The sequence below is a fragment of the Drosophila eugracilis genome, unplaced genomic scaffold (genome assembly GCF_018153835.1).
Source record: "Drosophila eugracilis isolate 14026-0451.02 unplaced genomic scaffold, ASM1815383v1 contig_1765, whole genome shotgun sequence".
Lineage (NCBI taxonomy): Eukaryota > Metazoa > Arthropoda > Insecta > Diptera > Drosophilidae > Drosophila > Drosophila eugracilis.
The window spans coordinates 5,161,869-5,184,039 of NW_024572605.1; the positions used below are offsets into that span (position 1 = coordinate 5,161,869).

General features: G+C 42.0%; 7 protein-coding genes across 7 annotated transcripts; 3 read left to right on the forward strand and 4 right to left on the reverse strand.

The window, feature by feature from the left end:
• The first annotated feature begins 39 nt into the window (after positions 1-39).
• Positions 40-5,025, forward strand: LOC108104561 (PAN2-PAN3 deadenylation complex catalytic subunit PAN2). The gene is made up of 16 exons (XM_017210704.1): positions 40-201; positions 306-496; positions 549-718; positions 774-1,920; positions 1,980-2,094; positions 2,156-2,277; positions 2,332-2,431; positions 2,498-2,557; positions 2,629-2,924; positions 2,986-3,182; positions 3,249-3,611; positions 3,671-3,869; positions 3,927-4,138; positions 4,204-4,425; positions 4,483-4,592; positions 4,653-5,025. Exons 1-16 carry the CDS (start codon positions 147-149, stop codon positions 4,817-4,819), a joined length of 3,726 nt encoding a protein of 1,241 aa, XP_017066193.1. The 5' UTR covers positions 40-146; the 3' UTR covers positions 4,820-5,025.
• Positions 5,026-5,291: 266 nt separating this feature from the next.
• Positions 5,292-6,455, forward strand: LOC108104595 (immune-induced peptides). Its single transcript, XM_017210758.1, has 4 exons — positions 5,292-5,399; positions 5,463-5,675; positions 5,735-6,249; positions 6,306-6,455. Exons 1-4 carry the CDS (start codon positions 5,348-5,350, stop codon positions 6,309-6,311), a joined length of 786 nt encoding a protein of 261 aa, XP_017066247.1. The 5' UTR covers positions 5,292-5,347; the 3' UTR covers positions 6,312-6,455.
• Positions 6,456-6,495: 40 nt separating this feature from the next.
• Positions 6,496-11,773, reverse strand: LOC108104594 (Fanconi anemia group I protein). The gene is made up of 13 exons (XM_017210757.2): positions 11,629-11,773; positions 11,109-11,563; positions 10,813-11,048; positions 10,637-10,746; positions 10,121-10,571; positions 9,979-10,067; positions 9,808-9,920; positions 9,481-9,746; positions 9,071-9,414; positions 8,676-9,016; positions 8,285-8,616; positions 7,459-8,230; positions 6,496-7,399 (listed from the first exon to the last, which is right to left on the reverse strand). The coding sequence occupies exons 1-13, from the start codon at positions 11,725-11,727 to the stop codon at positions 6,505-6,507; spliced, it is 4,503 nt and encodes a 1,500-aa protein (XP_017066246.1). The 5' UTR covers positions 11,728-11,773; the 3' UTR covers positions 6,496-6,504.
• Positions 11,774-12,227: 454 nt separating this feature from the next.
• On the forward strand, positions 12,228-12,900 carry LOC108104469 (kunitz-type serine protease inhibitor bitisilin-1). Its single transcript, XM_017210534.1, has one exon. The coding sequence runs from the start codon at positions 12,277-12,279 to the stop codon at positions 12,628-12,630; it is 354 nt and encodes a 117-aa protein (XP_017066023.1). The 5' UTR covers positions 12,228-12,276; the 3' UTR covers positions 12,631-12,900.
• Positions 12,901-15,810: 2,910 nt separating this feature from the next.
• On the reverse strand, positions 15,811-18,795 carry LOC108104592 (dymeclin). The gene is made up of 5 exons (XM_017210755.2): positions 18,559-18,795; positions 17,306-18,491; positions 16,753-17,250; positions 16,570-16,692; positions 15,811-16,512 (listed from the first exon to the last, which is right to left on the reverse strand). Exons 1-5 carry the CDS (start codon positions 18,699-18,701, stop codon positions 16,363-16,365), a joined length of 2,100 nt encoding a protein of 699 aa, XP_017066244.1. The 5' UTR covers positions 18,702-18,795; the 3' UTR covers positions 15,811-16,362.
• Positions 18,796-19,172: 377 nt separating this feature from the next.
• LOC108104520 lies at positions 19,173-21,789 on the reverse strand. The gene is made up of 2 exons (XM_017210651.2): positions 21,710-21,789; positions 19,173-20,028 (listed from the first exon to the last, which is right to left on the reverse strand). Exons 1-2 carry the CDS (start codon positions 21,758-21,760, stop codon positions 19,840-19,842), a joined length of 240 nt encoding a protein of 79 aa, XP_017066140.1. The 5' UTR covers positions 21,761-21,789; the 3' UTR covers positions 19,173-19,839.
• LOC108104519 (pollen-specific leucine-rich repeat extensin-like protein 1) lies at positions 20,572-21,716 on the reverse strand. Its single transcript, XM_017210650.2, has one exon. The coding sequence runs from the start codon at positions 21,667-21,669 to the stop codon at positions 20,641-20,643; it is 1,029 nt and encodes a 342-aa protein (XP_017066139.1). The 5' UTR covers positions 21,670-21,716; the 3' UTR covers positions 20,572-20,640.
• Positions 21,790-22,171: the final 382 nt, after the last annotated feature.

A 22,171-nucleotide genomic window follows, 5' to 3' on the forward strand; every position in this document is an offset into this window, starting at 1 on the left:
TTTATTTGCCATGAGAGCGATGGTATTTCACCGCAGCCATGCCAGGGCCACACTAATCGGTGCAACGCAAAAACTGCTGTCAGTTTTAAGCAAAAATTGTCTAATAATAAACAATAAACACTCGGGAGGCAATCACCGTGCCGCAGATGGATTACGTTTATTGCGGCACCGACCCGATCGGTGCCTCCGAGGACATATTAAGTGGGTCAGGGGGTCGCTTTCGGGTCAACGCTCACTCGCACACTCACACAGTCATGCAAGTCAGCTAAGCTTTCTCCTTTGTTTTCTGTTTACTTTTTGCAAAGGTGTTTATGACGCGGGATCTGGGCAAGGAAATGGGCATTTCTCGCCCAGCTTCAATGGCTTCAATATCGGCACTACGGATCCGGAGTATGTGGAGTTTGTGCCTGTCCTTGCCGACGGAGGGGAGCACTTTGGAGTCTCCACCGTGGCGTTTGATGACTACGAAGAGCTGCTCTGGATGGGCAACCAGGGAGTGAGTATTTGCCTTTATTTTCCAGGCTTGCTTATCAATCACTTTTCCGCAGGGCCATGTCACCTCTTACTACACCAGCTCTATGCAGAAGTACACCTCCTTCCAGGTGCACCCCAGCGACATTGTGCGCCAGATCACCACTCTTGACTCTGGAGTGCTGGTGCTCACACAGACTTCTCTGCGTCATCAGATACGCAGGGGTCTACCCAAGTTTACTTACAAGTATGCAATATTCTGACTTTAAATGACCTGCAATTTATATTTGCATCCATTGTAGATCCAACAATATGACGGAAATGGTCAGCATGTTGCAACTGTCCCCTCACCGCTTGGTCATGGCCGGACTTCAGGAGGAGCTCATCGACTTTGACATGCACACGCTTAAGGAAACCCGTCTGGAGCATGTTGGTGCTGCCGGCTGTATGGTTCTGCGTAAAAACTCGCGGTTTCTGTTTGCCGGCGACCAGTTGGGATCAGTGACGTTGCGCGACCTGAACAGTCTGAGTGTCCAGCACACAATCAAGACTCACACCAATGTCCTGTCAGACTTCAGTGTTCAGGGTAATCTTCTCATCTCCTGCGGATACGGCGGACGTCAGAATAGCCTGGCCATCGACCGCTTCCTTATGGTCTACGATCTGCGTATGCTGCGTTTAATTTCGCCGATTCAAGTGATGATTGATCCACAAATGCTGAAATTCCTGCCATCGCTTACATCGCGACTGACCGTCGTGTCCAGTTACGGACAGGTTCAGCTGGTTGACACCGTTGAACTCAGCGAACCGCGAGTTTCTATGTACCAAATCAATACCAACGGTAGTCAATGCCTCAGCTTCGACATCAGCTCCTCCTCACAGGCCATGGCATTTGGCGACCAGTCGGGCCACATCAACATGATTGCCGCTATGCAGACGCCGCAGCCGCAATTCAATCCATTCTCACGAAACACAGAATTCGCAGACGTGGTGCCACAACTGCCGATGGTTCCAATTACGGACACTAACTTCCCGCTATCGTCAGTTATGCTCCCCCACTTAACAACGGGTTCGCAATGGTTCTCCGACTGGCCAGAGGAACTTCTGCGGTATCGCTACCACAGGCCAAAAACAATCGATCCCGAGGTGCTTAACAACATGAAAATGCAAGGGCCCATTGGATACTCGCCAAACCCTCGTACCGCTCGCCGGAATCAAATTCCTTACGTGATTGATCAGGGAGGAGTATGCAGTACTAATGGAAATGGAACTGTTGCGGTCATCAAGGCGGAGAACGGTGTTAAAATCATTCCAAGACGATATCGCAAAGTCGAGCTAAAGTACACAAAGCTGGGCACGCAGGACTTTGACTTTGAACAGCATAATCAGACGTGTTTCGCTGGGTTGGAGGCAACATTACCCAATTCCTACTGCAACGCTATGCTTCAGGTTAGAGCGCTTTGCTAATCAGTGTAATATTAATTCATTACTCAGCATTTTCCTTCTAGATACTGTATTTCACAGACGCGCTGCGTATTAAGCTGATTGAGCATTCTTGCACTAAGGAGTTTTGCTTATCCTGCGAACTGGGTTTCCTTTTCAACATGCTTGACAAGAGTACAGGTTAGTTGAGATTTACAATCTAACTGTTCTTAAGTAAAAAAGTTTTTATTGTACTTGTCAGCTTCATCACCATGCCAAGCGAGCAATTTTCTGCGCTCTTTTCGTACTGTTCCAGAGGCCTCAGCATTGGGCTTGATACTTACGGACCGCTCATCAAATGTTAATCTAATAACTCTAATACAGGCAAGTTATAGCCTCGCTTTGAAACCATGTATTTAATATATGCACACCCCTCAGAACTGGAACCGATTCATTCTGCATCAAATGCATTACGAAATATTCGATTCCAGCAAGAACACATCCACCTCAAGCGGATCTGTGCAAACATCAACTAATGGTAAAAATATAAATTTTTTAATAAAAATGGAAATTATTAAATATATATTTCTAACTTATACCATAGCTGAAAACACAAGCCCGTCTGAAACAAGTGGCTCCTCGGATATATATGATTCCATTAGTGGTGAGAAGCTAACAAAATATTAAAAAAGAAAACTAAATTTAGATGTACCACTTTAACCCACATAATAACAGATGATAACTCCAAGGAGGACAATCGAGAACGCAGTAAAATCAACGCAGAAACTGAAATCAGTAAAATATTTGGGACCAAGCAACTTTGTGTTAACCGCTGCATCAAATGTCAAGTGGAGAAATCAAAGGAAAATATTTTACTTGCCTGCAATATGTCGTACCCCACCCACATTAAGGATAGTGAGCAGTATTTCCATTTTGGAACCATTTTAAAGCGTTCTCTAAGCTCCGAGAAGAGCATACAGGCCTTCTGTGAAAACTGCAAGAAGTTTTCGCCAACTAATCAGAGCGTGAAGGTCCGGGTCAATTATTAGAATAAATAAATCATGGAACTAAAATAACTATCTGTATTTCCAGGTCACTTCTCTTCCGCAAATGCTCTCCATTAACTGTGGACTAAACAACGAAAAAGACATTACCTTCCTGAAACGACAACTCAATCGTTGCAACGAAAAGCCTACTGCCGATGCAACTGCATCCCTAAGCACAAGTAAACCTTGCCGATATGGAGCCAACTGTTCACGAAGCGACTGTCATTTTATGCATCCGGATCGGTACGCTATCTTAACAGGGAAGTATAGCAGTTGGCTAATGCATATATTTTCTTTCCAACATTGCAGAAAATCACCCTCTCACACAAATCAAACAAATAATACCAATAGTTCTCCTACTGGACGTCAGAAATCTTGGTTTCCTCTTACCTTTACCATGGGCATCAACGAGCAAGGCGAGCTGCAGGTGCAAACTCAATTAGATACAAACGTTGGTAAATCGGAACAGGAGGAGGAGGGTGAAAAACCACTAGCAAAGACTCCAGACAACAGTCGTATGTACGCCTTACATGCTGTGGTCTGCCAAGTCGACGATGGCACCCAAAAGAACTTGGTGTCCTTGATAAATGTGCAGCGGCAATATCATACTATGAAACTAGCGGAATCCCCAGAGGACCCACAAAATCAATGGTATATCTTCAATGATTTCAGGTGAGTTTAGTTTTCATTGCAGATCTTCGACGACCTATATTGTTCGTATTTTTTGATAGCATTTCTCCGGTATCGCCACAAGAATCAGTATGGTTTACATTGGATTGGAAAGTGCCCTGTGTATTGTTTTACAGGAACATAGAAGATGATTCGGAATCAGCAAGTACTACGAGCTCCACCGTAACAGAAAGCGACGAAACAGTTCCATCAGAGAGCAGCAGCGACTCTCCAACAAACCTAACAAACCCCTTTTTAGAGGTGCATACGTTAGTCTTATATTGAACTACATAAAATAATAATCTTGTATATTACCAGGACATGGTGAGTCCTATTCCTGGCCACGTGAGTACGGATGCGACACTGAAGCCTCTGCAAATGGATGAAATGCCTCAGTCGGGTGACCTGGTAGCAATGGATGCTGAATTCGTTACCCTAAACCCTGAGGAAAATGAGATCCGACCCGATGGCAAGACAGCTACAATTAAGCCATGTCATATGAGCGTCGCCCGTATATCATGTATTCGAGGGTAATATTGTTAAAAACTTTTATAGATCATCCGATAATGATACATGTCTATTAATACTTTTCCAGACAAGGCTCGGGTGAAGGAATACCATTTATGGATGATTACATCTCTACTCAAGAGAAGGTAGTGGATTATCTAACGCAATTCTCGGGGATCAAACCTGGCGACTTGGATGCAAACTTCAGCAAAAAAAGGTTGACTGCCCTTAAGTACTCATATCAGAAATTGAAATACCTCGTCGATGTAGGCGTAATATTTGTTGGGCATGGTCTAAAGAATGATTTCAGGTGGGAAAACAAAATATTAAAGTTTGAAAAAAGCACTGAAAATTCTTGATATTTCAGGGTAATAAACATCTATGTGCCGTCAGAGCAAATAATCGACACAGTACACCTTTTTCATCTGCCACACCATCGAATGGTGTCCTTGAGATTTCTGGCTTGGCATTTCCTAGGTTTGTACTTGCAATAACTCGTCCTTGTTTGCATTTTTAATACATAAAAAAATACGATAGGTACTAAGATTCAATCCGAGACACACGACTCTATCGAGGATGCACGGACAACGCTTCAGCTCTATAAGCACTATTTAAAACTCCAGGCAGAGAAAAAGTTTACCAACGCCCTTAAAAACCTTTACGAGCGGGGAAAGCTGCTTCAATGGAAGGTTCCAGAGGAGTGAATCGTTGCCGAATCGGTTGCCAATTCGACGAAATCCATAATCAAAGTAATCGTCAGTACAAACGCTACACTGATCTAAATATCCCGGCTTTTCCCCAACTTTATTATGTTTCAAAGCTATTATTTTTGCTATGGAGCTCCTGGTATTTAATTTTGTATTTGTCTATCTATTATAAAAAATAGAAAACATAAAAGTTGTATATTTTATCTGAAATCTTTTATTAATTGTTATTGTGCTAGTTTATGAAAATTAAAAGATCATCAATTTGTTTACAAAATGCACAATCAGGTTGGTAGACAAAAGCGCAGCCGCGTTCAATGATCGGAAACTCGTGTAGATTATTCTAACCAATTCGGTTGAAATTCCCATTCGTTCCTTCTTATCAATGCCATTTGGGAATTTTTCAGAGGCTGTCGCTAATTCGATGTGTACCTGATCTTGGACTACTGCGCATCTACTTATAAATACCGCGAGCAAGTCAAGCCAGTTAGTTAGAACTTAGCATTCCGTCAGAAAACACAGGTCGTAATGCATTTTTTTGGACTACTCGTGTCGATCGTTTGTTGTGTTTTGTGCGTCGGTGAGCAACCCCATCACCATGGCCGCCTAACAGCGATTAATGGTCGTTTTATTTCTTCTGCAGCTGCTAATCCGCAGCAGATATATGACGGTCGTAATGGGCCACACGTTTTCGGAACACCTGGACACCAAGTCTATATAAGAGGGCAAAACGATGGTGTCTACTCGGTGCCAGGAGTGGCTGGTCAATTTCAACACACATCGTCACCATCTGAACACATCTATAGGGACGAAAACGGAAACACCTATGTGAACCGAAAGAATCCGGGAGGACCAGGTAGACAAGGATTTCCTCTAAGGACTTCGCTTAAATTTCATTAATATTTCCATTTAAAGCAACTCATACTGTTAGAGGGCCTGGTCTAGTTGTTGGACAGCCCTCCTATCCTGTTGTTCAGGACTCACGATATAGACCTGCTGCTTTATTGTCTCGTAAAGCACGTAGTCCCCAGTTTCACGTTGAAGGTCCTGGACGTACTGTAGATGTGGGCTCTGGAGGATTTGTAGTTCAAAGAAGTGCACGCAGTCCCCAGTTCCATGTAGAGCGTCCTGGTCGCACTGTGGATGTGGGTTCTGAAGGATTTGTGGTTCAAAGAAGTGCACGCAGTCCACAGTTTCATGTGGAGCGTCCTGGTCGAACGGTAGATTTTGGATCTGGCGGATTTGTGGTTCAAAGGAGCAGCCGCAGCATCAATGATGGTCGTGTGCAAGGCGAAAATTTTGTGGCTCGGGATGATCAAGCTGGTTTGTGGGATGATCGTGTTTCGGTTTGGAAGCGTCCTGACGGACGAACAGTCTCGGTGGCCGATGATGGCAGTGTCATTATATCTGGTCATGGACAAACTCAGCATGTGAGTAGAATTTAACTAAATTAAAATTTGTATCTGAAATATCTTTTTATTTACAGTATTAAGGACGAAAAGTATGTTAAACTTTTTGAAGCATAGGGATAAGTAAAGATTATAATGCATTAGTGATCTTAAAGTTAAATTAAAAAATGTACATAATTTTATATATATATATACTTTTGATAAATATAACAAATGACAACAACGCAGAACTTATTTGAAGGAAATTTTGTTCGACATAAAAATTTCAGATAAAAATTAATTTTTCATGTTTCGACGGACACCCAGTCTCCGGCTAGCCTGGGATTTTTTCTTTTCATCCTGTTCGTCTGGCTTTCGAAGTTCTTCTACTGGTTCTGCTGTTTGTTTTTTAAGTTTCGCATTGGACTTTTTAGTAGTGCTATTCTCACCCAATGACCGAGTGTTAGATTTTTTGGTGGCTTTTTCCTCATCTAAAGGCTTTGCTGGTTTTTTTAGCAGAACTTTAAAATCTTTTTTGGGTCGCTTCGATTTTGAAGTCGTTTCAGGTTGCTCTTCATTAGGTTCCTCTTGGTTTTCACACTGAATGTTGTCTCCTTGCTTTTCGGAAGCTTTGTGGCTTCTTTTTCTTTTAGGTTCAATGTCCTCCGTTTCACTGCTAAGAGCACGTCTCCTCCGCTGTCCTTTTTTCTCTACAACAACGTTTACAACATCATCCTCTTCAATTTCCTCAGGATATGTGGTGGATTGAGCATCATCATCTTTATCTTCATCTTCACTCTCATTCTCGTCTTGATCTTGATCCTCAGCATTGCTGTCTTCTACGGAAATGTTGCGACCATCCGAAATACTCCGCTCTATAGCCGCTCTCAGATCTGTTGATTTGATATCAAAGTCACGCATGGTTCCCAAGTGGAGGTAATCTGTAAGCCTATTCTTGCTTTTAGTCTTCTTCGACAGTAGGATAATGTGCTTGTTGAAGTCCTCGATAACCATTATAACCTTGGGAATTAGACGTGTCTCTCTCAAGACTTTGGCTCGCTCTGTCTGAACATTTCGCTTTTTGGTAAGCTGTTGTGCTTCTTCATCAAGTGTGTTAGCTTCTATATAAGTAATAAGCTCGTAAATATTGGTTGGAAGTTGCTTACCTACATCTCGCAGTAGCAGCTCAAATCTGTTGAAAGAATAAAATTGATTTTAAATAATTCACAGTAATTGACCTGCTGGACTTACTTAGTGCTACGAATGTTTTCCATGTTTGAGTCTGATGTGTAGCTCGATATATAGTGCTTGGCCAGGTTTTTCAAACAAGTGTAGTGTTGGATTAGCAATTTCATTAGTCCATCCATAGAAGATCCCAATGGAATACAAACATTGGTAAGCACAAGCAAAGTGCGAGATATATGTATTATTTGTGTACAAATTGAACGATCCATAGCATCCAGATTGCCTCGCCAATATATTTGGTCAATTTCAGGAACCACTTGGCATTTGTAACTTAAATTATTTGCCTTCGTCACAAAGTATTCCACATCGGTTAGCTGCTTTTGGACGGCTGTATACAGATGCTGCAAACAACTCTCGGCAGTCACCGTACTTATCGACTTCAAACTTAGTTCCATTGAATCTGATGGCGTGTCTTCATTTTGAACGCCAAGTACGTGACCCAATTGTCTAGCAACACTTTCAAAAAAGGGACCCAAATGGGTCTTTTGCCGCTGAATGAATAGCATTCTGTGCACCGAACCCATCTCACTATTAAGAATTTCGTTTTTGCTGCAAAAGTTTAGGATCCAAGTGAACGATTCGGTAGCGGCACGATCATCATAGTCTATGTGATCTAACAGAATTTCAAGTGACTCCAAAAGACAAACTGGTACTTTTGAAATAAACTCATCTTTACAAATAGATTCATCACTGCCATATTCCTTCATAAACTCGTCTAAAATATCCTGAAGGACGTAAATCACTTCCTTGTTTCTGTTTCCCTTAATAGATGCCATATCTGAAAATGTTTCAATAGTATTAAACAATTAAAGAAAGTATATAATCGGCTTACCAAAAGCCTTGACAAATTCTTCGAACTTCTTGGAATAAATTTCATGTGCCGTTCTTAGGCATTCCGTAAAGCACTGAGAAGCTAGGGCTGAGCTCTGCATATCGAAGTCTGCCCACAACTCTGGCAAACGATGAATGCAGCGTTCATAAATTACTTTTGTTATGTCCGTCAACTGCTTAAAAGTGCGTTTGCTGTAGGCTAATTGCTTGTAATCAGGCTCTTGGCGTATGGATTCCACTCTGTTGGCCGTTACAGATAAAACATAACGAACGAGAGCTTGATTAGACCGTAAGAGAACAGTTTTTTCAGGAGCAGCAAAGGAAACGATGTCACTGGAAATTTAAAAAAATTAAGTAGATAAAAAGATAAACTTTTAAGAAAGACAACTCACTCAAGCAGTAGATGCAGCAACTTATCTAGAATGGCCAAATCCCAAATATTTTCAGGCTGCGTACACATGGTCTTTACTGGGACACCGTTCATAGTCAAATTACATGATGAAGTACTATTGTTTTTCGCCGACTGCTTTAATTGCTTATAGGTTTTCTTAGAAGAATCAGACAGTGCCTTTAGACTCTCCATGAGCTTACAATGCTGGTTGAATAGCGGTAAAATTTGAGAAACAGCATCGTTCTGTGGTTTAGATCTAAGCAATGTGTGACAAATTATCCCTTCAATAATATTAAGCTGTTGCAAAACGAGAGCACATTTAAGATGTGTTGCTGGAGGTTTCTAAAAATGAATAGAATTATTTTTTGAAATTCTAAAGGTATTAAGTTCACCCACAATGTCTTCCAATGGCAATCTGTTGGCCACCATACGATCCACACAAAAGCGAATTAGCCTATTAATCTCACGAGTGTCGTAGCCCGATGGAGCTCGTTCGAAAATAGCCAAACAGTTGGCTACAAATTGAATTAACTTGCCCAGGTTATCTTTAAGTTGAATCTCCATATGTTGATCATCGCTGGAGCTCACCAGTTGATCGTAACGTATGCGAAAAACTGTGTCTAGATCGTCACCAGCTTCTTCTGCCGAGGGCGTGTCGAAAAAGCTGCGGAAGTGCCAGTCAATAACTTGCAGAACGTGGGGAACGAGTTTAGCATTAAGCTCTACGGCTCTTTGGAGATCTACATAAGATAGATGTTTTGGTGTTAATGGTATGATATAAAATTTTATCATTAGTTTCAACTAACTCTCATATAGGGTGCATCGTATATCAAACTGTTGCTGCAGGCAATTTCGTAACATTCCAATAATTTCCAGTGTGAGCATGTCGAAATTTCGCTGAGGATTACTGCGACTTCCTAGTGTGTTCTGTGTCATAATGGAATATCCCGAAATGCTGTGTTGTGTGCAGAAGCTGGTGGCACTTGAGGTTTGGCGCATTGCATTGCTGTTGTTAAGCTGTTTCAGTATCATACAGAACCCATAAATGGCCATCCGACGTTTTTGAATACCACTAAAAAATAGTGCAAAAAGATATTTAAGAATATTATTAGTAATCAGCTATTAGGACTTACCTAGAGCCCATAGCCTTGCAAAGCACATCAATTAGTGCATCGCGAACGCGATTGGAAATCTTTAGCAAAGGCAGAATAAAGTTCATCATGCGCATGGATTGCTCACCAGATAACTAAAATATTTTAAGATTATAACATTTTAAACTAAAATATCCCATTTGCATAACTTGCCCATTGCATGTGCTCCATAACGGATTGAATGGGTTTCATGCATTCGGAGACTGTGTACGTATCAGCCACACTTAAAAGTGTAAGACATTCTAAAAAAGAATCATTTTAGCAAGGAATTATTAAAGGTATTTGCTTTAAATACCTGAAAACTGGTTTTGATCCTGATATACTATCATCCACTCTGAAATAAGTTTTATAATTCCCTGACCAAAAATGAATCGTTTCCGTATAAACTTTGTAAGGAATGTTATAGCTAATGTGTGCATTTTTGGTGATTGCGATTTTAGCAAATAAAATATCAGGTGCACAAGCCCAGGTGTAATCACATCCTTCCCGTCTTTATTCTGATCTATGAGCACCGCGAATACTTGCTGCAGATCGACTTGTTTTCGCTGCAATGTATCGCGATACCATACAGAGTAGATGGATAATGATCGCTCTTCTTCATTGTTCTTGATAACTTTACGCAAAAAAGGTAGCAAAATAGAGTGCGAGATCCTAGCAGACTCTGGGTCACGATTAATGCTAGTCATCGAAATAATAGCACTTAGCATAAAAGGAGTTAGGATCACATCGGGCATATGCAGAAAGTTCTGAAACAAGGAAGAAGTCGCTTTACGATCCATAAATTGGCGTAGTTTTTAAATAAAATACTTACCCTGAACATTATCGACAAATGTTTTTCAGTTAGCTTATACATAGTGCAGTAATTCAAATGATGCAGAATAGTCTCTTCGGCCTCTCTTAATTCCTTGTCCGAAAAAGAGTCTGAAAATAGATGTACATAAACTTAAAAGATTTGTGACTGTAAGTCAGTGCAGCATTGAAGCTAACCAATGCTGTCCAAGTTTGTGGAATTGCTACACATGTCTGAGAACAGTCTTTTGTAGAAATTTCGATGAAAATATTTATCCAGGGCCAGCAAAGGAATAATTAACTGTGCTGCAGTGTTGCATATTGAAAAGAGCTGGAAGCATAATGCTGGCAGTTCCATGGGCGACAGTTCCTGTAGGGTGCCAGAGAATTTGTTGAGGACCATCAAGATTTCACCACAGTTAAGATTCATGGATCTACAGAGAAACCCTTGGTTAATTATTATAGATCTTAACAATTTAAATTTTGCCCTCTACTTGAACATGTCTGCAATTGGAGTAAGGATCGAGGCTGGCCATTGCATGGTGGCAATGCTTCTTACGGTGGTGTCTCTGAACTCAGTACCATCCATAGAGATACCATGTAGAAGAAACCGTGGCCTCGCCAAAAGCAGCGAAAGAGCGTCTGGCAGCAAGTCCTTCCAACCGACGCACTTGGCGTCACCTTGACGGATCCCGTCTATGCAGTGCTCTACAATCCAGGCCAGCTGGTCAGAGGGAAACGTGACAAGATCCTGAGATAGACGTGTGATCAGATCAAAGGTTTGTTTATAGCTCAGTTCTATGCTGCTCAGTATGTCCATGAATATGCGAACGCATTCGAACCGCTTCGCCACGGCCTCTTTGCTATCCGGATTGAAGCCCAGAAGCAGGTAATTCCAAAAGGTTATACCTTCGCTGCGCATCATCGTGCTTTTTAGAGTATTCTTCAACTATTAAATAATGTACATTAAACAACATACACATTTGTAGTGTTTTGTATTTCATGGACTTTTACCTCTTCAATGGGGGTGTTTTGAATTAGCAATTCCAGTTCATTTTGTCGCCCTTTTTCCCCCAAGCTTCGCATCCATGTTAGAATTGAGTCGCGTGCCATTCTAAACTCTTATTTCGTGAAATAAATAACAATTTAAACAAAGTCCCGCCAGATTTAGCCACCTACTAAACATTAGAGATGGTAAGCACGCGGTGTGCAGATATCGATATTGATAGGTATCGATTGAATTTCGCGGGACTTTTAAATTGAATGCAATACCTAATGGTATACAAAATAGGTTTCACAATCAAATTATACGTATCTAAAAGATTGTTTTTCTTATCATCTAATATTCTGTTATGGATCCGCAGTTCTTTAATTATTTCAAAACCCTTTGGAAATAATTTGACATCGCCAAGTTACAAACTGACTCCAACTACTATAGCTATATTGAAGAGAAACTTAAGAGCATTTAAGTCAAATTGAAAGCTTAGCTGGCTTGCTTTCTGTGGCTCTTAGATGGGAGTATCTTTCCGTTTCCCTTCACCCTCTTTGGACTACAATTTTACGTATAAAATCAAAAGCTAGACTGAACAGCCAACAGTTGCGTGAAGCCAATAGCCAGGTGACCAAGTGAATTTATCAAGTAATAACTTAAAAAAAATTAAAATGTGCGGACAATTGAAAGCCATGGGAGTCGGAAGTGTGGGTTTGGCGGTAGTGATCCTCCTTTTGGCGGGGATCAGCGAAGGCGAGGCGAAGCCTATGGACCTGTACGACGATGTGAGCGACTTCTTCGACGCCATCTCTCTGGACGATGTGGCCAACACAGGACGCAACACTCATCCGGAGCAGTTCTGCCTGATGCCGGCGCGTAAGGGTGTATGCCGGGCTTTGATCCCCCGATGGCGCTACGATCCGGAGCAGAAAAAGTGCGTGGAATTCAAGTTCGGCGGCTGCGATGGAAATGAGAACAACTTCTCCAGCTACAAGGAATGTATGTCAACCTGTGAGGGCATGTAAGATCCTCCGGTTTTAGATCGGGATTGGTCTTTAATGGCCGATGTGTTGCCAAAGGCGCCTGCTTTTCCTTCTCCAATAGAGCGAACCAAAGGCAGCATACTTACTCTAAAATTCACGCACATCATCCAAGTGATTAACTGTCTCTTCTACCTAATATTTATGTAGTTTCTTTCATTGATCCATTTATTTTTTACTGTTTGGGGTGTCCAACACCCGTCACCCATTTATAGCTTAAGTTATTGTGATAAAATATTTTTATGGAATAAAGTTTTTTATAGAACAACAAAGTTGCAGTGTTTTTTACTGATATACATATGTGATTTGGATTACCAATTAAAATTGCTTTTCTAAAAATTAATAAAGTATCTGAAGACAACATTTTTCTAAAGAACGTATTATTAACGCTTTTAAATATATGGTAGGTATGGTACAAGCTTCCTCAATTCAGAATATTATTATTATTTTTATTAATTTCAATTAAACATATTGTTAATGAGGTTCTTTAATGACAATTACATTAAAAATATTATAAGACAATTATTGATTTTAAAATGCCCTTAAGTATGTTCAAGAAAATAAATTTTAAATATAGGAAATTAAAAAAATAACCTAGAATGCATGCATGCCATTGGCAATGCCGTAGTTTCTAGATAATTCTGGCCGCTTCAAATGTTTGTTGATAACTCAAAAAAAAACTAAAGATAGACAACTGGTTATGTGAATATTTATAAACATAGTTTGGAGATACTGATTGGGTTACCTAAGCCAAGAGTCGCGAAAACTAATTTCAACGGCCTCAAAATGAGTGAGAGATCGCTTAGCGCAATTGCCAGAGGCAGATATCAGCTTAACTTTCATAGATTTCACTTGGAAATGGTCCAAAGCGGTGCTCGGCCTCTCAATGCAAAACTGGCCCATTCATGACATCGGTGATCAATCGATCGATCGATCTTACAGTCATAGTCATAGCAATAACAAACAAGATCACAAGCTGCAAAGGTCATATACGACCGGATGAGTGGACAACGTAGTTGGGTCTAGGCAAACCACTACGTCAGCGATAAAAATACGCACGGATAAGTGATACGGAGTCACTCGGACTGGACAGATGGACAAACAAACCGGTGAGAAACCGCGATTCCAAAATCGAACCCAAATCCAAGCCAAAGCCAAAGTGAGTAAACATAAACAATTGAAAGGTGCGAATTTATGCTAAACCGATTGGCAATAAGCCAGACAAAATAAAGAAAGAAACAACACAAGATCTAATTCAGCCAATATATGTATGTATAATTGGAATTCGAAGACGGAGTCATCGATGCGAAACGCTGCCGAGGGCAAAAGCTCGACTTCGATTTGGACTAGGGTCTCAATCTAGTCTGGGCATGGGCAAATTTCCAAGATTATTGTGCGGGCCTGCACCCGTTTGTATAAATAGTATATGTGCTCTTTGGCGAACAACAAAATCGTTGGATCAATGACCTGAAGCCGCTTGCCAAAACAAATGCGAAAATGCGGGCTCAGTAGTGGAGTTGCAACATCCCCAACGGCGACAAATGGACCGACTGTTGCTGCTCCAGCTCCACAACTGTCTCTGATACCCTTCTGCAGAGAGAGCCTAGACAGTGATCAAACTTACATTGGAATGCAAGCTGAAGAAAGCAAAAGATCTTTAAATTACTTTAAAAAATAAATAACGTTTATTGATCAATTTATATTCTCAGGTATATTTAGTATCACCATAGTCTTCATTAAATAATCTGTTTTAAGCCTCGTGTAACGGCAATAATTTAAAAAAAACTTAGATAATTAAACAAATTTGGCCATGATATTCCCCATTTTTGCTCTACTTGTAATTAAAGTTTAAGTTTAGTTGAAAAATGTTCCCATTGAAGAGTGTTTAACAATGGCCTTCCCTGTTATTTTTTAATAACTGTGTCTCACCCAATCCCAATCGATGTTATAATTTATAAAGTTGGTTTTACTAATTCACAATGAAATTTGCTCAACAATTTTCAATTTCAGTTGGGAGTGTTGAGAGCGGTGATGGAGCTTTAATCAAGTTTGCGCATGCGCAACGCTTTTTCGAGTTTTCTTTGCCACTTTTCGATGTTCAATTGTTGCAATGTTTACAGGCTAAGCTTCTGGCAAATTCTCGCCCATTAGCCAATCGACAATACAATACAAATGGCTAACAAAATGTAGCTGAGAAGTCAATAAACCTTTTTAACCTGCATATCCACAGTAGCAGCAACAACAACAACTACAACAATTGCAACAAAGGCACCAGCATAGAAAAAATAATGGCTAAATAGGCGGTAAAGAAATTTGAAAAATTTTCGCCGTTTGTTGTGGGCTAAAAATAATTAAAATGCAGCACGCCATGAAAAACTCACAATAACAAATTTTCCGCCTTTCAGCGGCAATAAAACAAATGCAATTTTTATCGCAATTGTTAGCCGTGCGTATTTTTCCTGTCACTCGAACTTATTTATTTAAGACACGTACGCAGAGCTGACAAAAGTACACGAGTCGGGCGACCACAGGTGTATCCCCACAACAAAACTTCACCGGATTGATATCCCCATCCCCCGAAACCAAGCCCCCTTAACCACTAACAACGCAAGTCGATGAACTTCAATGTAAGCAGTCAGTAAAAGTCGGTTCTTCGTTTTCCTCGCGGCTTTTTTTGCCGGTGAAGCTGATGGTGGGAAAAATACATAGTAATAGTAATAAACAAGGCAGATCCATCATTGTTGTTGCAGCTGATAATGCAAATATGCATAATGAAGCACAAACAACGAAGTCCCAATGCGTAATGGAAATGGTAAACTTAAAAACAAAGAGCTCATGCATCCACTTGTTTACGCGGCGTATACGTAATGAAAGATATTTTAAGCTTCCGTTTTTTCAAACATGCTGCAATTTTAACCTTTTCGTATTTTGTCATTTCAACTTTAATAAATCAACAAACATAAAACCCAAAAACTGTAATAACGTTCTGGTCTTTAAACAGATAACACAGAGTAGTGACACAAATAAGATGTTATAAACTTCTTATCTTATCGAATTCGAAATAGACAGTTTGACAGGCCATAAAAAATAAGAAAGCACAAAAGTATGAACTTTAGTTAATATATAATTTATCGACTTTTCCAATTGCTAAATACAATAATATATAATTATCATAGACTAAAATGTAAATATATTTTTGCATATATATTCCGATTCTTTAATATATGTATATATACTTTTTTTTATTGGATTTGCTTCTTCCCGTTGATTAGAACAATCGACCTACAGGCGTACGGAGCTTAACTTTCCTTAAATATGCTCTCTGTTGTTGGCGTAGCAAAATATGATCATGTTTCAAGGATTATGCTATGTTTTAACTTGAACAATTACCGACTGGATTGCTTGTTAACGTACACAATAGTATTAGCGTAACTAGATCTAAGTATTATCGTTAGTTCTCTCGTTTGCTTTGTTTCAATTTATCGTCAACGTTCGAGATGCGGTATGCCTCTTAATTAGCGCAACAATTTGCTTGCTTTGTTTTTAGTTTTGATATAACATTTCGACATTTTGGCTTGTATCAAAAGATGGGGCGTGGTATATGGCTTAAAGTTCAGAGAATCCTGCACAGAACACAAACGGAGAAGCGTTGAAACATGGTAAACACCAAAGCGGAGGCCTGTGTGTGCGTGAGAGGAAGGGAGTAAGTAGTAAATATTAGCAGGCAATGTCCGTGGCGACGCTCTTAATACTCTCAGAGCTGAAGTGCACGCAGCCGTATTTGCAAACCAGCGTCCACACATATGGAATGAAGAACTCCTCGGGAGCGTCCTCCTCGACGTACTTAAACTTTAGATCCGGAAATTTCTGCAGGGGATAACCGGCATTAGTATGTTTGATTTATCAAGAGAATGGATGACTTACTCTAAGCCGATCGCTGGACCACTGACTGGCACCCTTCGATATAACCTCGAGTACTTCGTTGACCCCAAGCTCACCTCGCTGCTCCTGCACGCGTTGCAGACGTGAGGAAAAGAAACCAACAACCTGAAAAAGAATAAAAGTATTTAGGTCCTTCATTGTCATATTCGAATCCCTTAAACTCACCATGTCGATGTTCTGGATAACATCCTGGAAGGCGTGATGACTCCGGAAGCCCTCGAAGACGCTGCGTTTGTACAGGAGCGTGTACACCAAGTTTGGACAGTAAACAAGCTGGTTTGTGAGGCAGGAGTTCAGAATTTCCAGGACCATGCGCAGCACCTCCTCCAGCACACTCAGATCCTGGAGCATATCCTCCGGCGACGTCGACACGTTAACAAACACCGCACTGTCGGCCGGTTCCTTCAGTTGCGCATCCAGGCGCGTGTGCTTCCGAGCCAGCGTTTCAAACAGCGAGACCAATCGCTGCGCCACGTAGGGGTGCAGGGCGCGGAAGTGGCCAGACATGTTGGCCAGTGCCGCCAGGCAATTGGTGTGCAAGTACTTATCGCGCATCTTCAACATGTTGTACTGTATGGTGCGGATGACGATCAGGATGAGGATTCCGCCGAGAGATATCTCCGATATAGTGCGTTCTGTATACCAAGTGATGTTTTTTAGCATCTGAAGATGAAAAATGTATTAAGATGGTAAAAAAAAAATGAAACATTGGCCTTACGATGGTGTGCACGTTTTTGTTGAAGCCCTCATCTTCACTTAGGATCAGCAGGACAATGAGCGACATGTAGATGTGGTGTGAATTGCTGTCCGGGGCATTGTATAGAGTCTGAAGAATTGGTATAACTAGTTGTTCTAGATCTTGTTGCTGCATGACGAACCGGTAGAAACGCTCGTTGCGATGCAGCAGCAGGTAGAGCAGTAGCGTAGCCTGATCGATAGTGACAATGAGGCACAGGGTTTCATACACAGCCGAGAAGTCTATCTGGAAGGAGACAGCGCCCTGTTTCGGCGAATCCTTGGAGTCGGCACAACCAAACAGGCTTGCTCGGTATGAGTTCTCCTGGGCTGTGCAATGGTTGGTTAAGATCAGGATTAGCAGTAAACTCTGGTTGGCCAGTGGGTAATGCGTGCGAAATTTCTGCGAAAGCTCTCCGCTACCTGTTGTTTGGCCGGTCTTCAGAATGTCTGGTTGTTTACGGAAAGTGAGGATGGAGAGCAGGGACTCGGCGATGCCAAAAACGAAGGACCCAGCCGAGCTGGAGCCGAACATAGTGTGCGGTACCTCCACCATCCGCGCCACAAAATGCAACAGTGCCGACATCAGCACGTTGGCGTGCTGGCATTTAAAGACCGTCCGGAACACGATCGACTTATCAGTGGGCTGCTGAGCGAACAAGTGCACTGACAGCAGGGTGATCAGCATGTTTACAGCCTCCAGGTGCAAGTGGTAGGTGAACTCCTTCACGGGAATTACCACGATTAGGTTGACAAGCGCATCGATAAAGGTTTCAAACTTGGATCCGTCCACAATCACCGGTACCGCAGCCGCTGCCGACTGTTCGGTAGCTTCCATGGCAATGGTTGCACTCTCCGCCGGTGTCTGTAGCTGCTGATCCAAAGCCGCCTGGAGCAATTCGGCACTGGGCATCGCCTCGAAGTGCTGCAGTAACTGAAACTCGGATCCCGTTTCGTTAATGTATTTGACCAGGCTTCGGATGATAAAGAGCGCGTTGAAGGTCTGCCAGACATGCATGTTACTCTCCTGATCGGACAGAGACAGCAGCTCGCTGGTCTTCTCCAGGAACACTGTCACCAGGGAGCCAAAATTGCCCGTCTTCAGGTTGTTGCCGATAAATGACTGACATAGCGCCTCCAACCGGCTGTCCAGGTTTAGCTGATCCTGGCTGAAAGAACACAACCAAAACGCCGAGATTAGCCCTGCTGACGTTGCTGCATCTCTTCGCCACTCACCTGCTTTCCGGCAGCACAATGTTGTAGTTGAGAAGCCCGTTCCAGAAGGCCTCGTCATCGTGGGCGATGTGCTGGCGGCCCACGAAGCGCTGAAGCCACTGGTTGGACCCCAGATCGGCCGTCCTGCTGACGTTGATGCCCATTCCGCAATCCAAAAGAGTGCTGTTGGCCGGCCAATGGTTATATTGGTGGCACGTCACTTGATCATTGGACGGGGGTGAGGTATTTACGAAGTAGGTGTGACCTTTGCGCGATGATTAAGAAATCTACTATTTGGGGCAGCACTGCCACACTTTGTTTTCGACTGAGGGCACTAAATTCAAAAAACGTCTTCAATTCAATTTATTTTATAAATAAATTAATTAAATAATAATGACTAAAGTTAGACTACCCTATTTAATTTATTTTTTGGTCAAACCCCAATAACACACCTTTTTTATGGACCCTGTATAATTTCAACTCCAATAAATTCTGACAAGTATCCATGAGTAACTTATTCATTTAAAATATAGGAAAATATCATAGATTGATTATTCCGTAACTCCCGGTGCATACTTAGTATATTTGACTAAAGTTGTCTTTTAAAATTATAAACACAAATAAAAATCATGAAATTCGAATTGAATATAATGCATTTATTTGAATACGAAACTACAACTAATTTGTTTCTTGGATACTGACGCAGCCAGCTCGGCGATCAGCTATCCAACGATGTCATAAATCTTTCTATCCCTTCTTACTTAGTCGTTTCTCTGGTTTGCATACAATTTGTAAATAAATATACGTATATGAAGTATATGATCGACTTGTTTACACATAAAATAAATAAAACTAAAAAAGGCAACAAAAGTTATAGGAAAATTTTGGGATTTTCGTAAATTTAGCAAATTTCTAAATCCATCGTTCTCCGTTCCGTTTGGTTGCTGATTGGCTATACCCATACACGATTTATCACAAATTTATTCCTTTTAGTTGGCGCTGCATGGTGTGCATGTGTAAACAAGAAAATATATCTATATATGCGCATAGATCTCTATAGTCCTGCATCGGTCTCCGTTCAATTTAACGAGAATATTACAAACAAGCCTCCATGCCCAAGTTCCGGTTGAGTATGTGGTGAGTTGATGACTTAACTTAAGCAAATATACACGATGATGGCGGGTGATAAACTAATTGAATGTATGACCTCAGGACATGGTGCTCTGGCTCCTCAATGCTCCTTCTGCCGTTGGTGTTGGCATCGTTCTAGTCTTCGCTTTACTCCTTGGCTAGATCCTCATCCTAGAGCTTGCGCAGACCCTGGTGCTTCTGCTTCTTGGCCAGCAACTGTTTTAGGCTGAAAGAGGAGAGCGCAATCCCGAAGAGTGCCAGCATGGTGGCCGAGCGAGTCACCACACGGTTAGGCGTAGACGAGCTGGTAGTGTAGCCATGGCTGCAGTGCGTCGTGGCCTGTGCGGACAACGGCGGCGCCTGGGGGAGATAAGATAGAACCGATTTAGTTGTGGGGTATTTATAGCTACCCAAACAAACAATAAACTTGGCCCACTGCCCGACAGTCCCCGCCCACCGAGGCGAACTGCGCAGCAGAAACATTTTGCGCCAGCCGTTGGCAACCAGGTTCAAGTACTCCGGCCACACGAAAGCGATTACCCCACATGTTCCCACGTTCATTGAACTGAATTTAAAGGGTCGATGTAATGCCTGATTAGTTAGTACGACTTCTGATATCATTTTCCTTGTGATAGGGCCCAGATAACGCTCATTTGCCTTATCAGTTGCAGGCAGCTTCACAGTTATTCCCGGCTTGAAACATCTCGCTGCATGACGCACTTGCCGCGACCTCATTTCCAAAGTTCATATTTACTGATAGGATGGTTTCTCTTCGGTAGCGCTATCTCTGCTGTCCACTTGAACATGCTCTAGACGCGTGCCAAGCATTAATAATCTGCCAAATGCGTTGCCAAAAAAAAAAAGCGGGATTGTATATAAATAAACGAACTTGAATTCTTGTCCAGTGTTTGCATGCATAATTTCATATGCAATTTTATTTCAAATACTTGAGTAAGGTAAACTGCCAGCTGATTATGACCGAGGTGAAGAACGTTTCACATCCGTGTTGGTTTCCAAATGATCGATCAAGTGCATTACAGCCTGGGTTCGAATGCCTCTGCCTGTGGTTTCTGGGGCTAGGCGCCTTGGACGTCTTCCTCGGTAACGACCCGATGGTTTAGGTTCTGTTGAATGGCGTTTAATGGCATCTAGGAACGGCACAGCCGGACTAAGCTCGGGAATACTGATAGTTATATTGACTGCTGGTGGTGATTGTGGTTGACTAAGCGATTTCTTGGGCGGACTACGGGAAGGAATTTCCTTGGGTTTAATTCTCGCAGGGGAAGTTACACTAGCGGGCATAAGCCGTATTTCCTGTTTACCTTCCCAGCTACGCCTCGTGGAAATCTTGTGTGCCATTAATCCCTGCTTAACTTTAACGTTATCAGTTTGTGGAATCTGAAGCTTCGGAACAGGCGTTAGGTTTGCGGGAAGGAGTGGTATTTCCTGTTTGGCTATCATGGCTTTTGAATGAGCTTTATCATTGGTACTGTTTTCCTCTAAAAAGCTTAAATCCGGTAGTTCCATTGGAGAAGACGGCTTTACTTTTAAAGGCTGTAGGGAAAGAAGATCCGGCATGGAGCTGAGATTCATTTTCGTTTCAGGAGTAGGTTCAACTGAGTCCGTTTCTGAGGCAGGTGTCAGTTGCTTTAGTAATTGCAGTATAAATGCATCCTCTTCATCTTCTTGAGGATCAAGCGATAGAGTATCAGGCGGTGGCAGTGGTTGCTGAGAAGCGGAAGATTCGAGCGGAGAAGCAGTGAAGGGTTCTGCCGCATCCATGTTAAACTCCTCATCTGATGAGACTTCATCGTTGTGTGGCCAAAGACAGCTCTTGGACTCACATTTTAAGAGCTGCTCCTCGAGATTTATGTAAAAGAAGCGTAGCTTGTGATTCCTGCCTAGAGTTTGGCACTCTTGACACGCGTCTCCTGGCTGCAGTTGTTCCATTTCATAAGTCGCATGGCCGGAAAACTCAGTGGTTGCCCCCGTAATGCGCATGATGTCCCCTATTTTTCTGGTTTAATGTGCGTGAGCTCACCTGACCGAAGGTTAAACGAAAAGCATACAGGCCGAGATTGGTTGTTTTCATGGTCCGTTCCAGTTCCAAATACAGCAAATCGGGACCTGCAAGCAGTGACACGGTATCCGGTTATTCGAGCTTACATAACCCGAATTGATTTTTCCCCCCTAGTTTCTTTTTCCCTACTCTTATTATTGTTTGCCAGCGACAGCAAATAAAGGTTTTCTTATCACTTACGTTTCGGTTGCAGAATAAAAACCGAGTGGGTCGGCGCTCTCTGAATAACCGCGTTTGCAGGTGCAGCCGATTAAACCAGCAACGTTGCTACAATTTGGCGAGCAAATGAAAATCAAGAAAATAAAAACGATCTAGAACGCATGTGAGCAGCAGAGCGAGAGCGAACGGGATGCTAGATTAGAGATGGGTAGATTGGTTCATTCGATAGTATCGGTATTTATTGAACACTTCTGAACATCTATT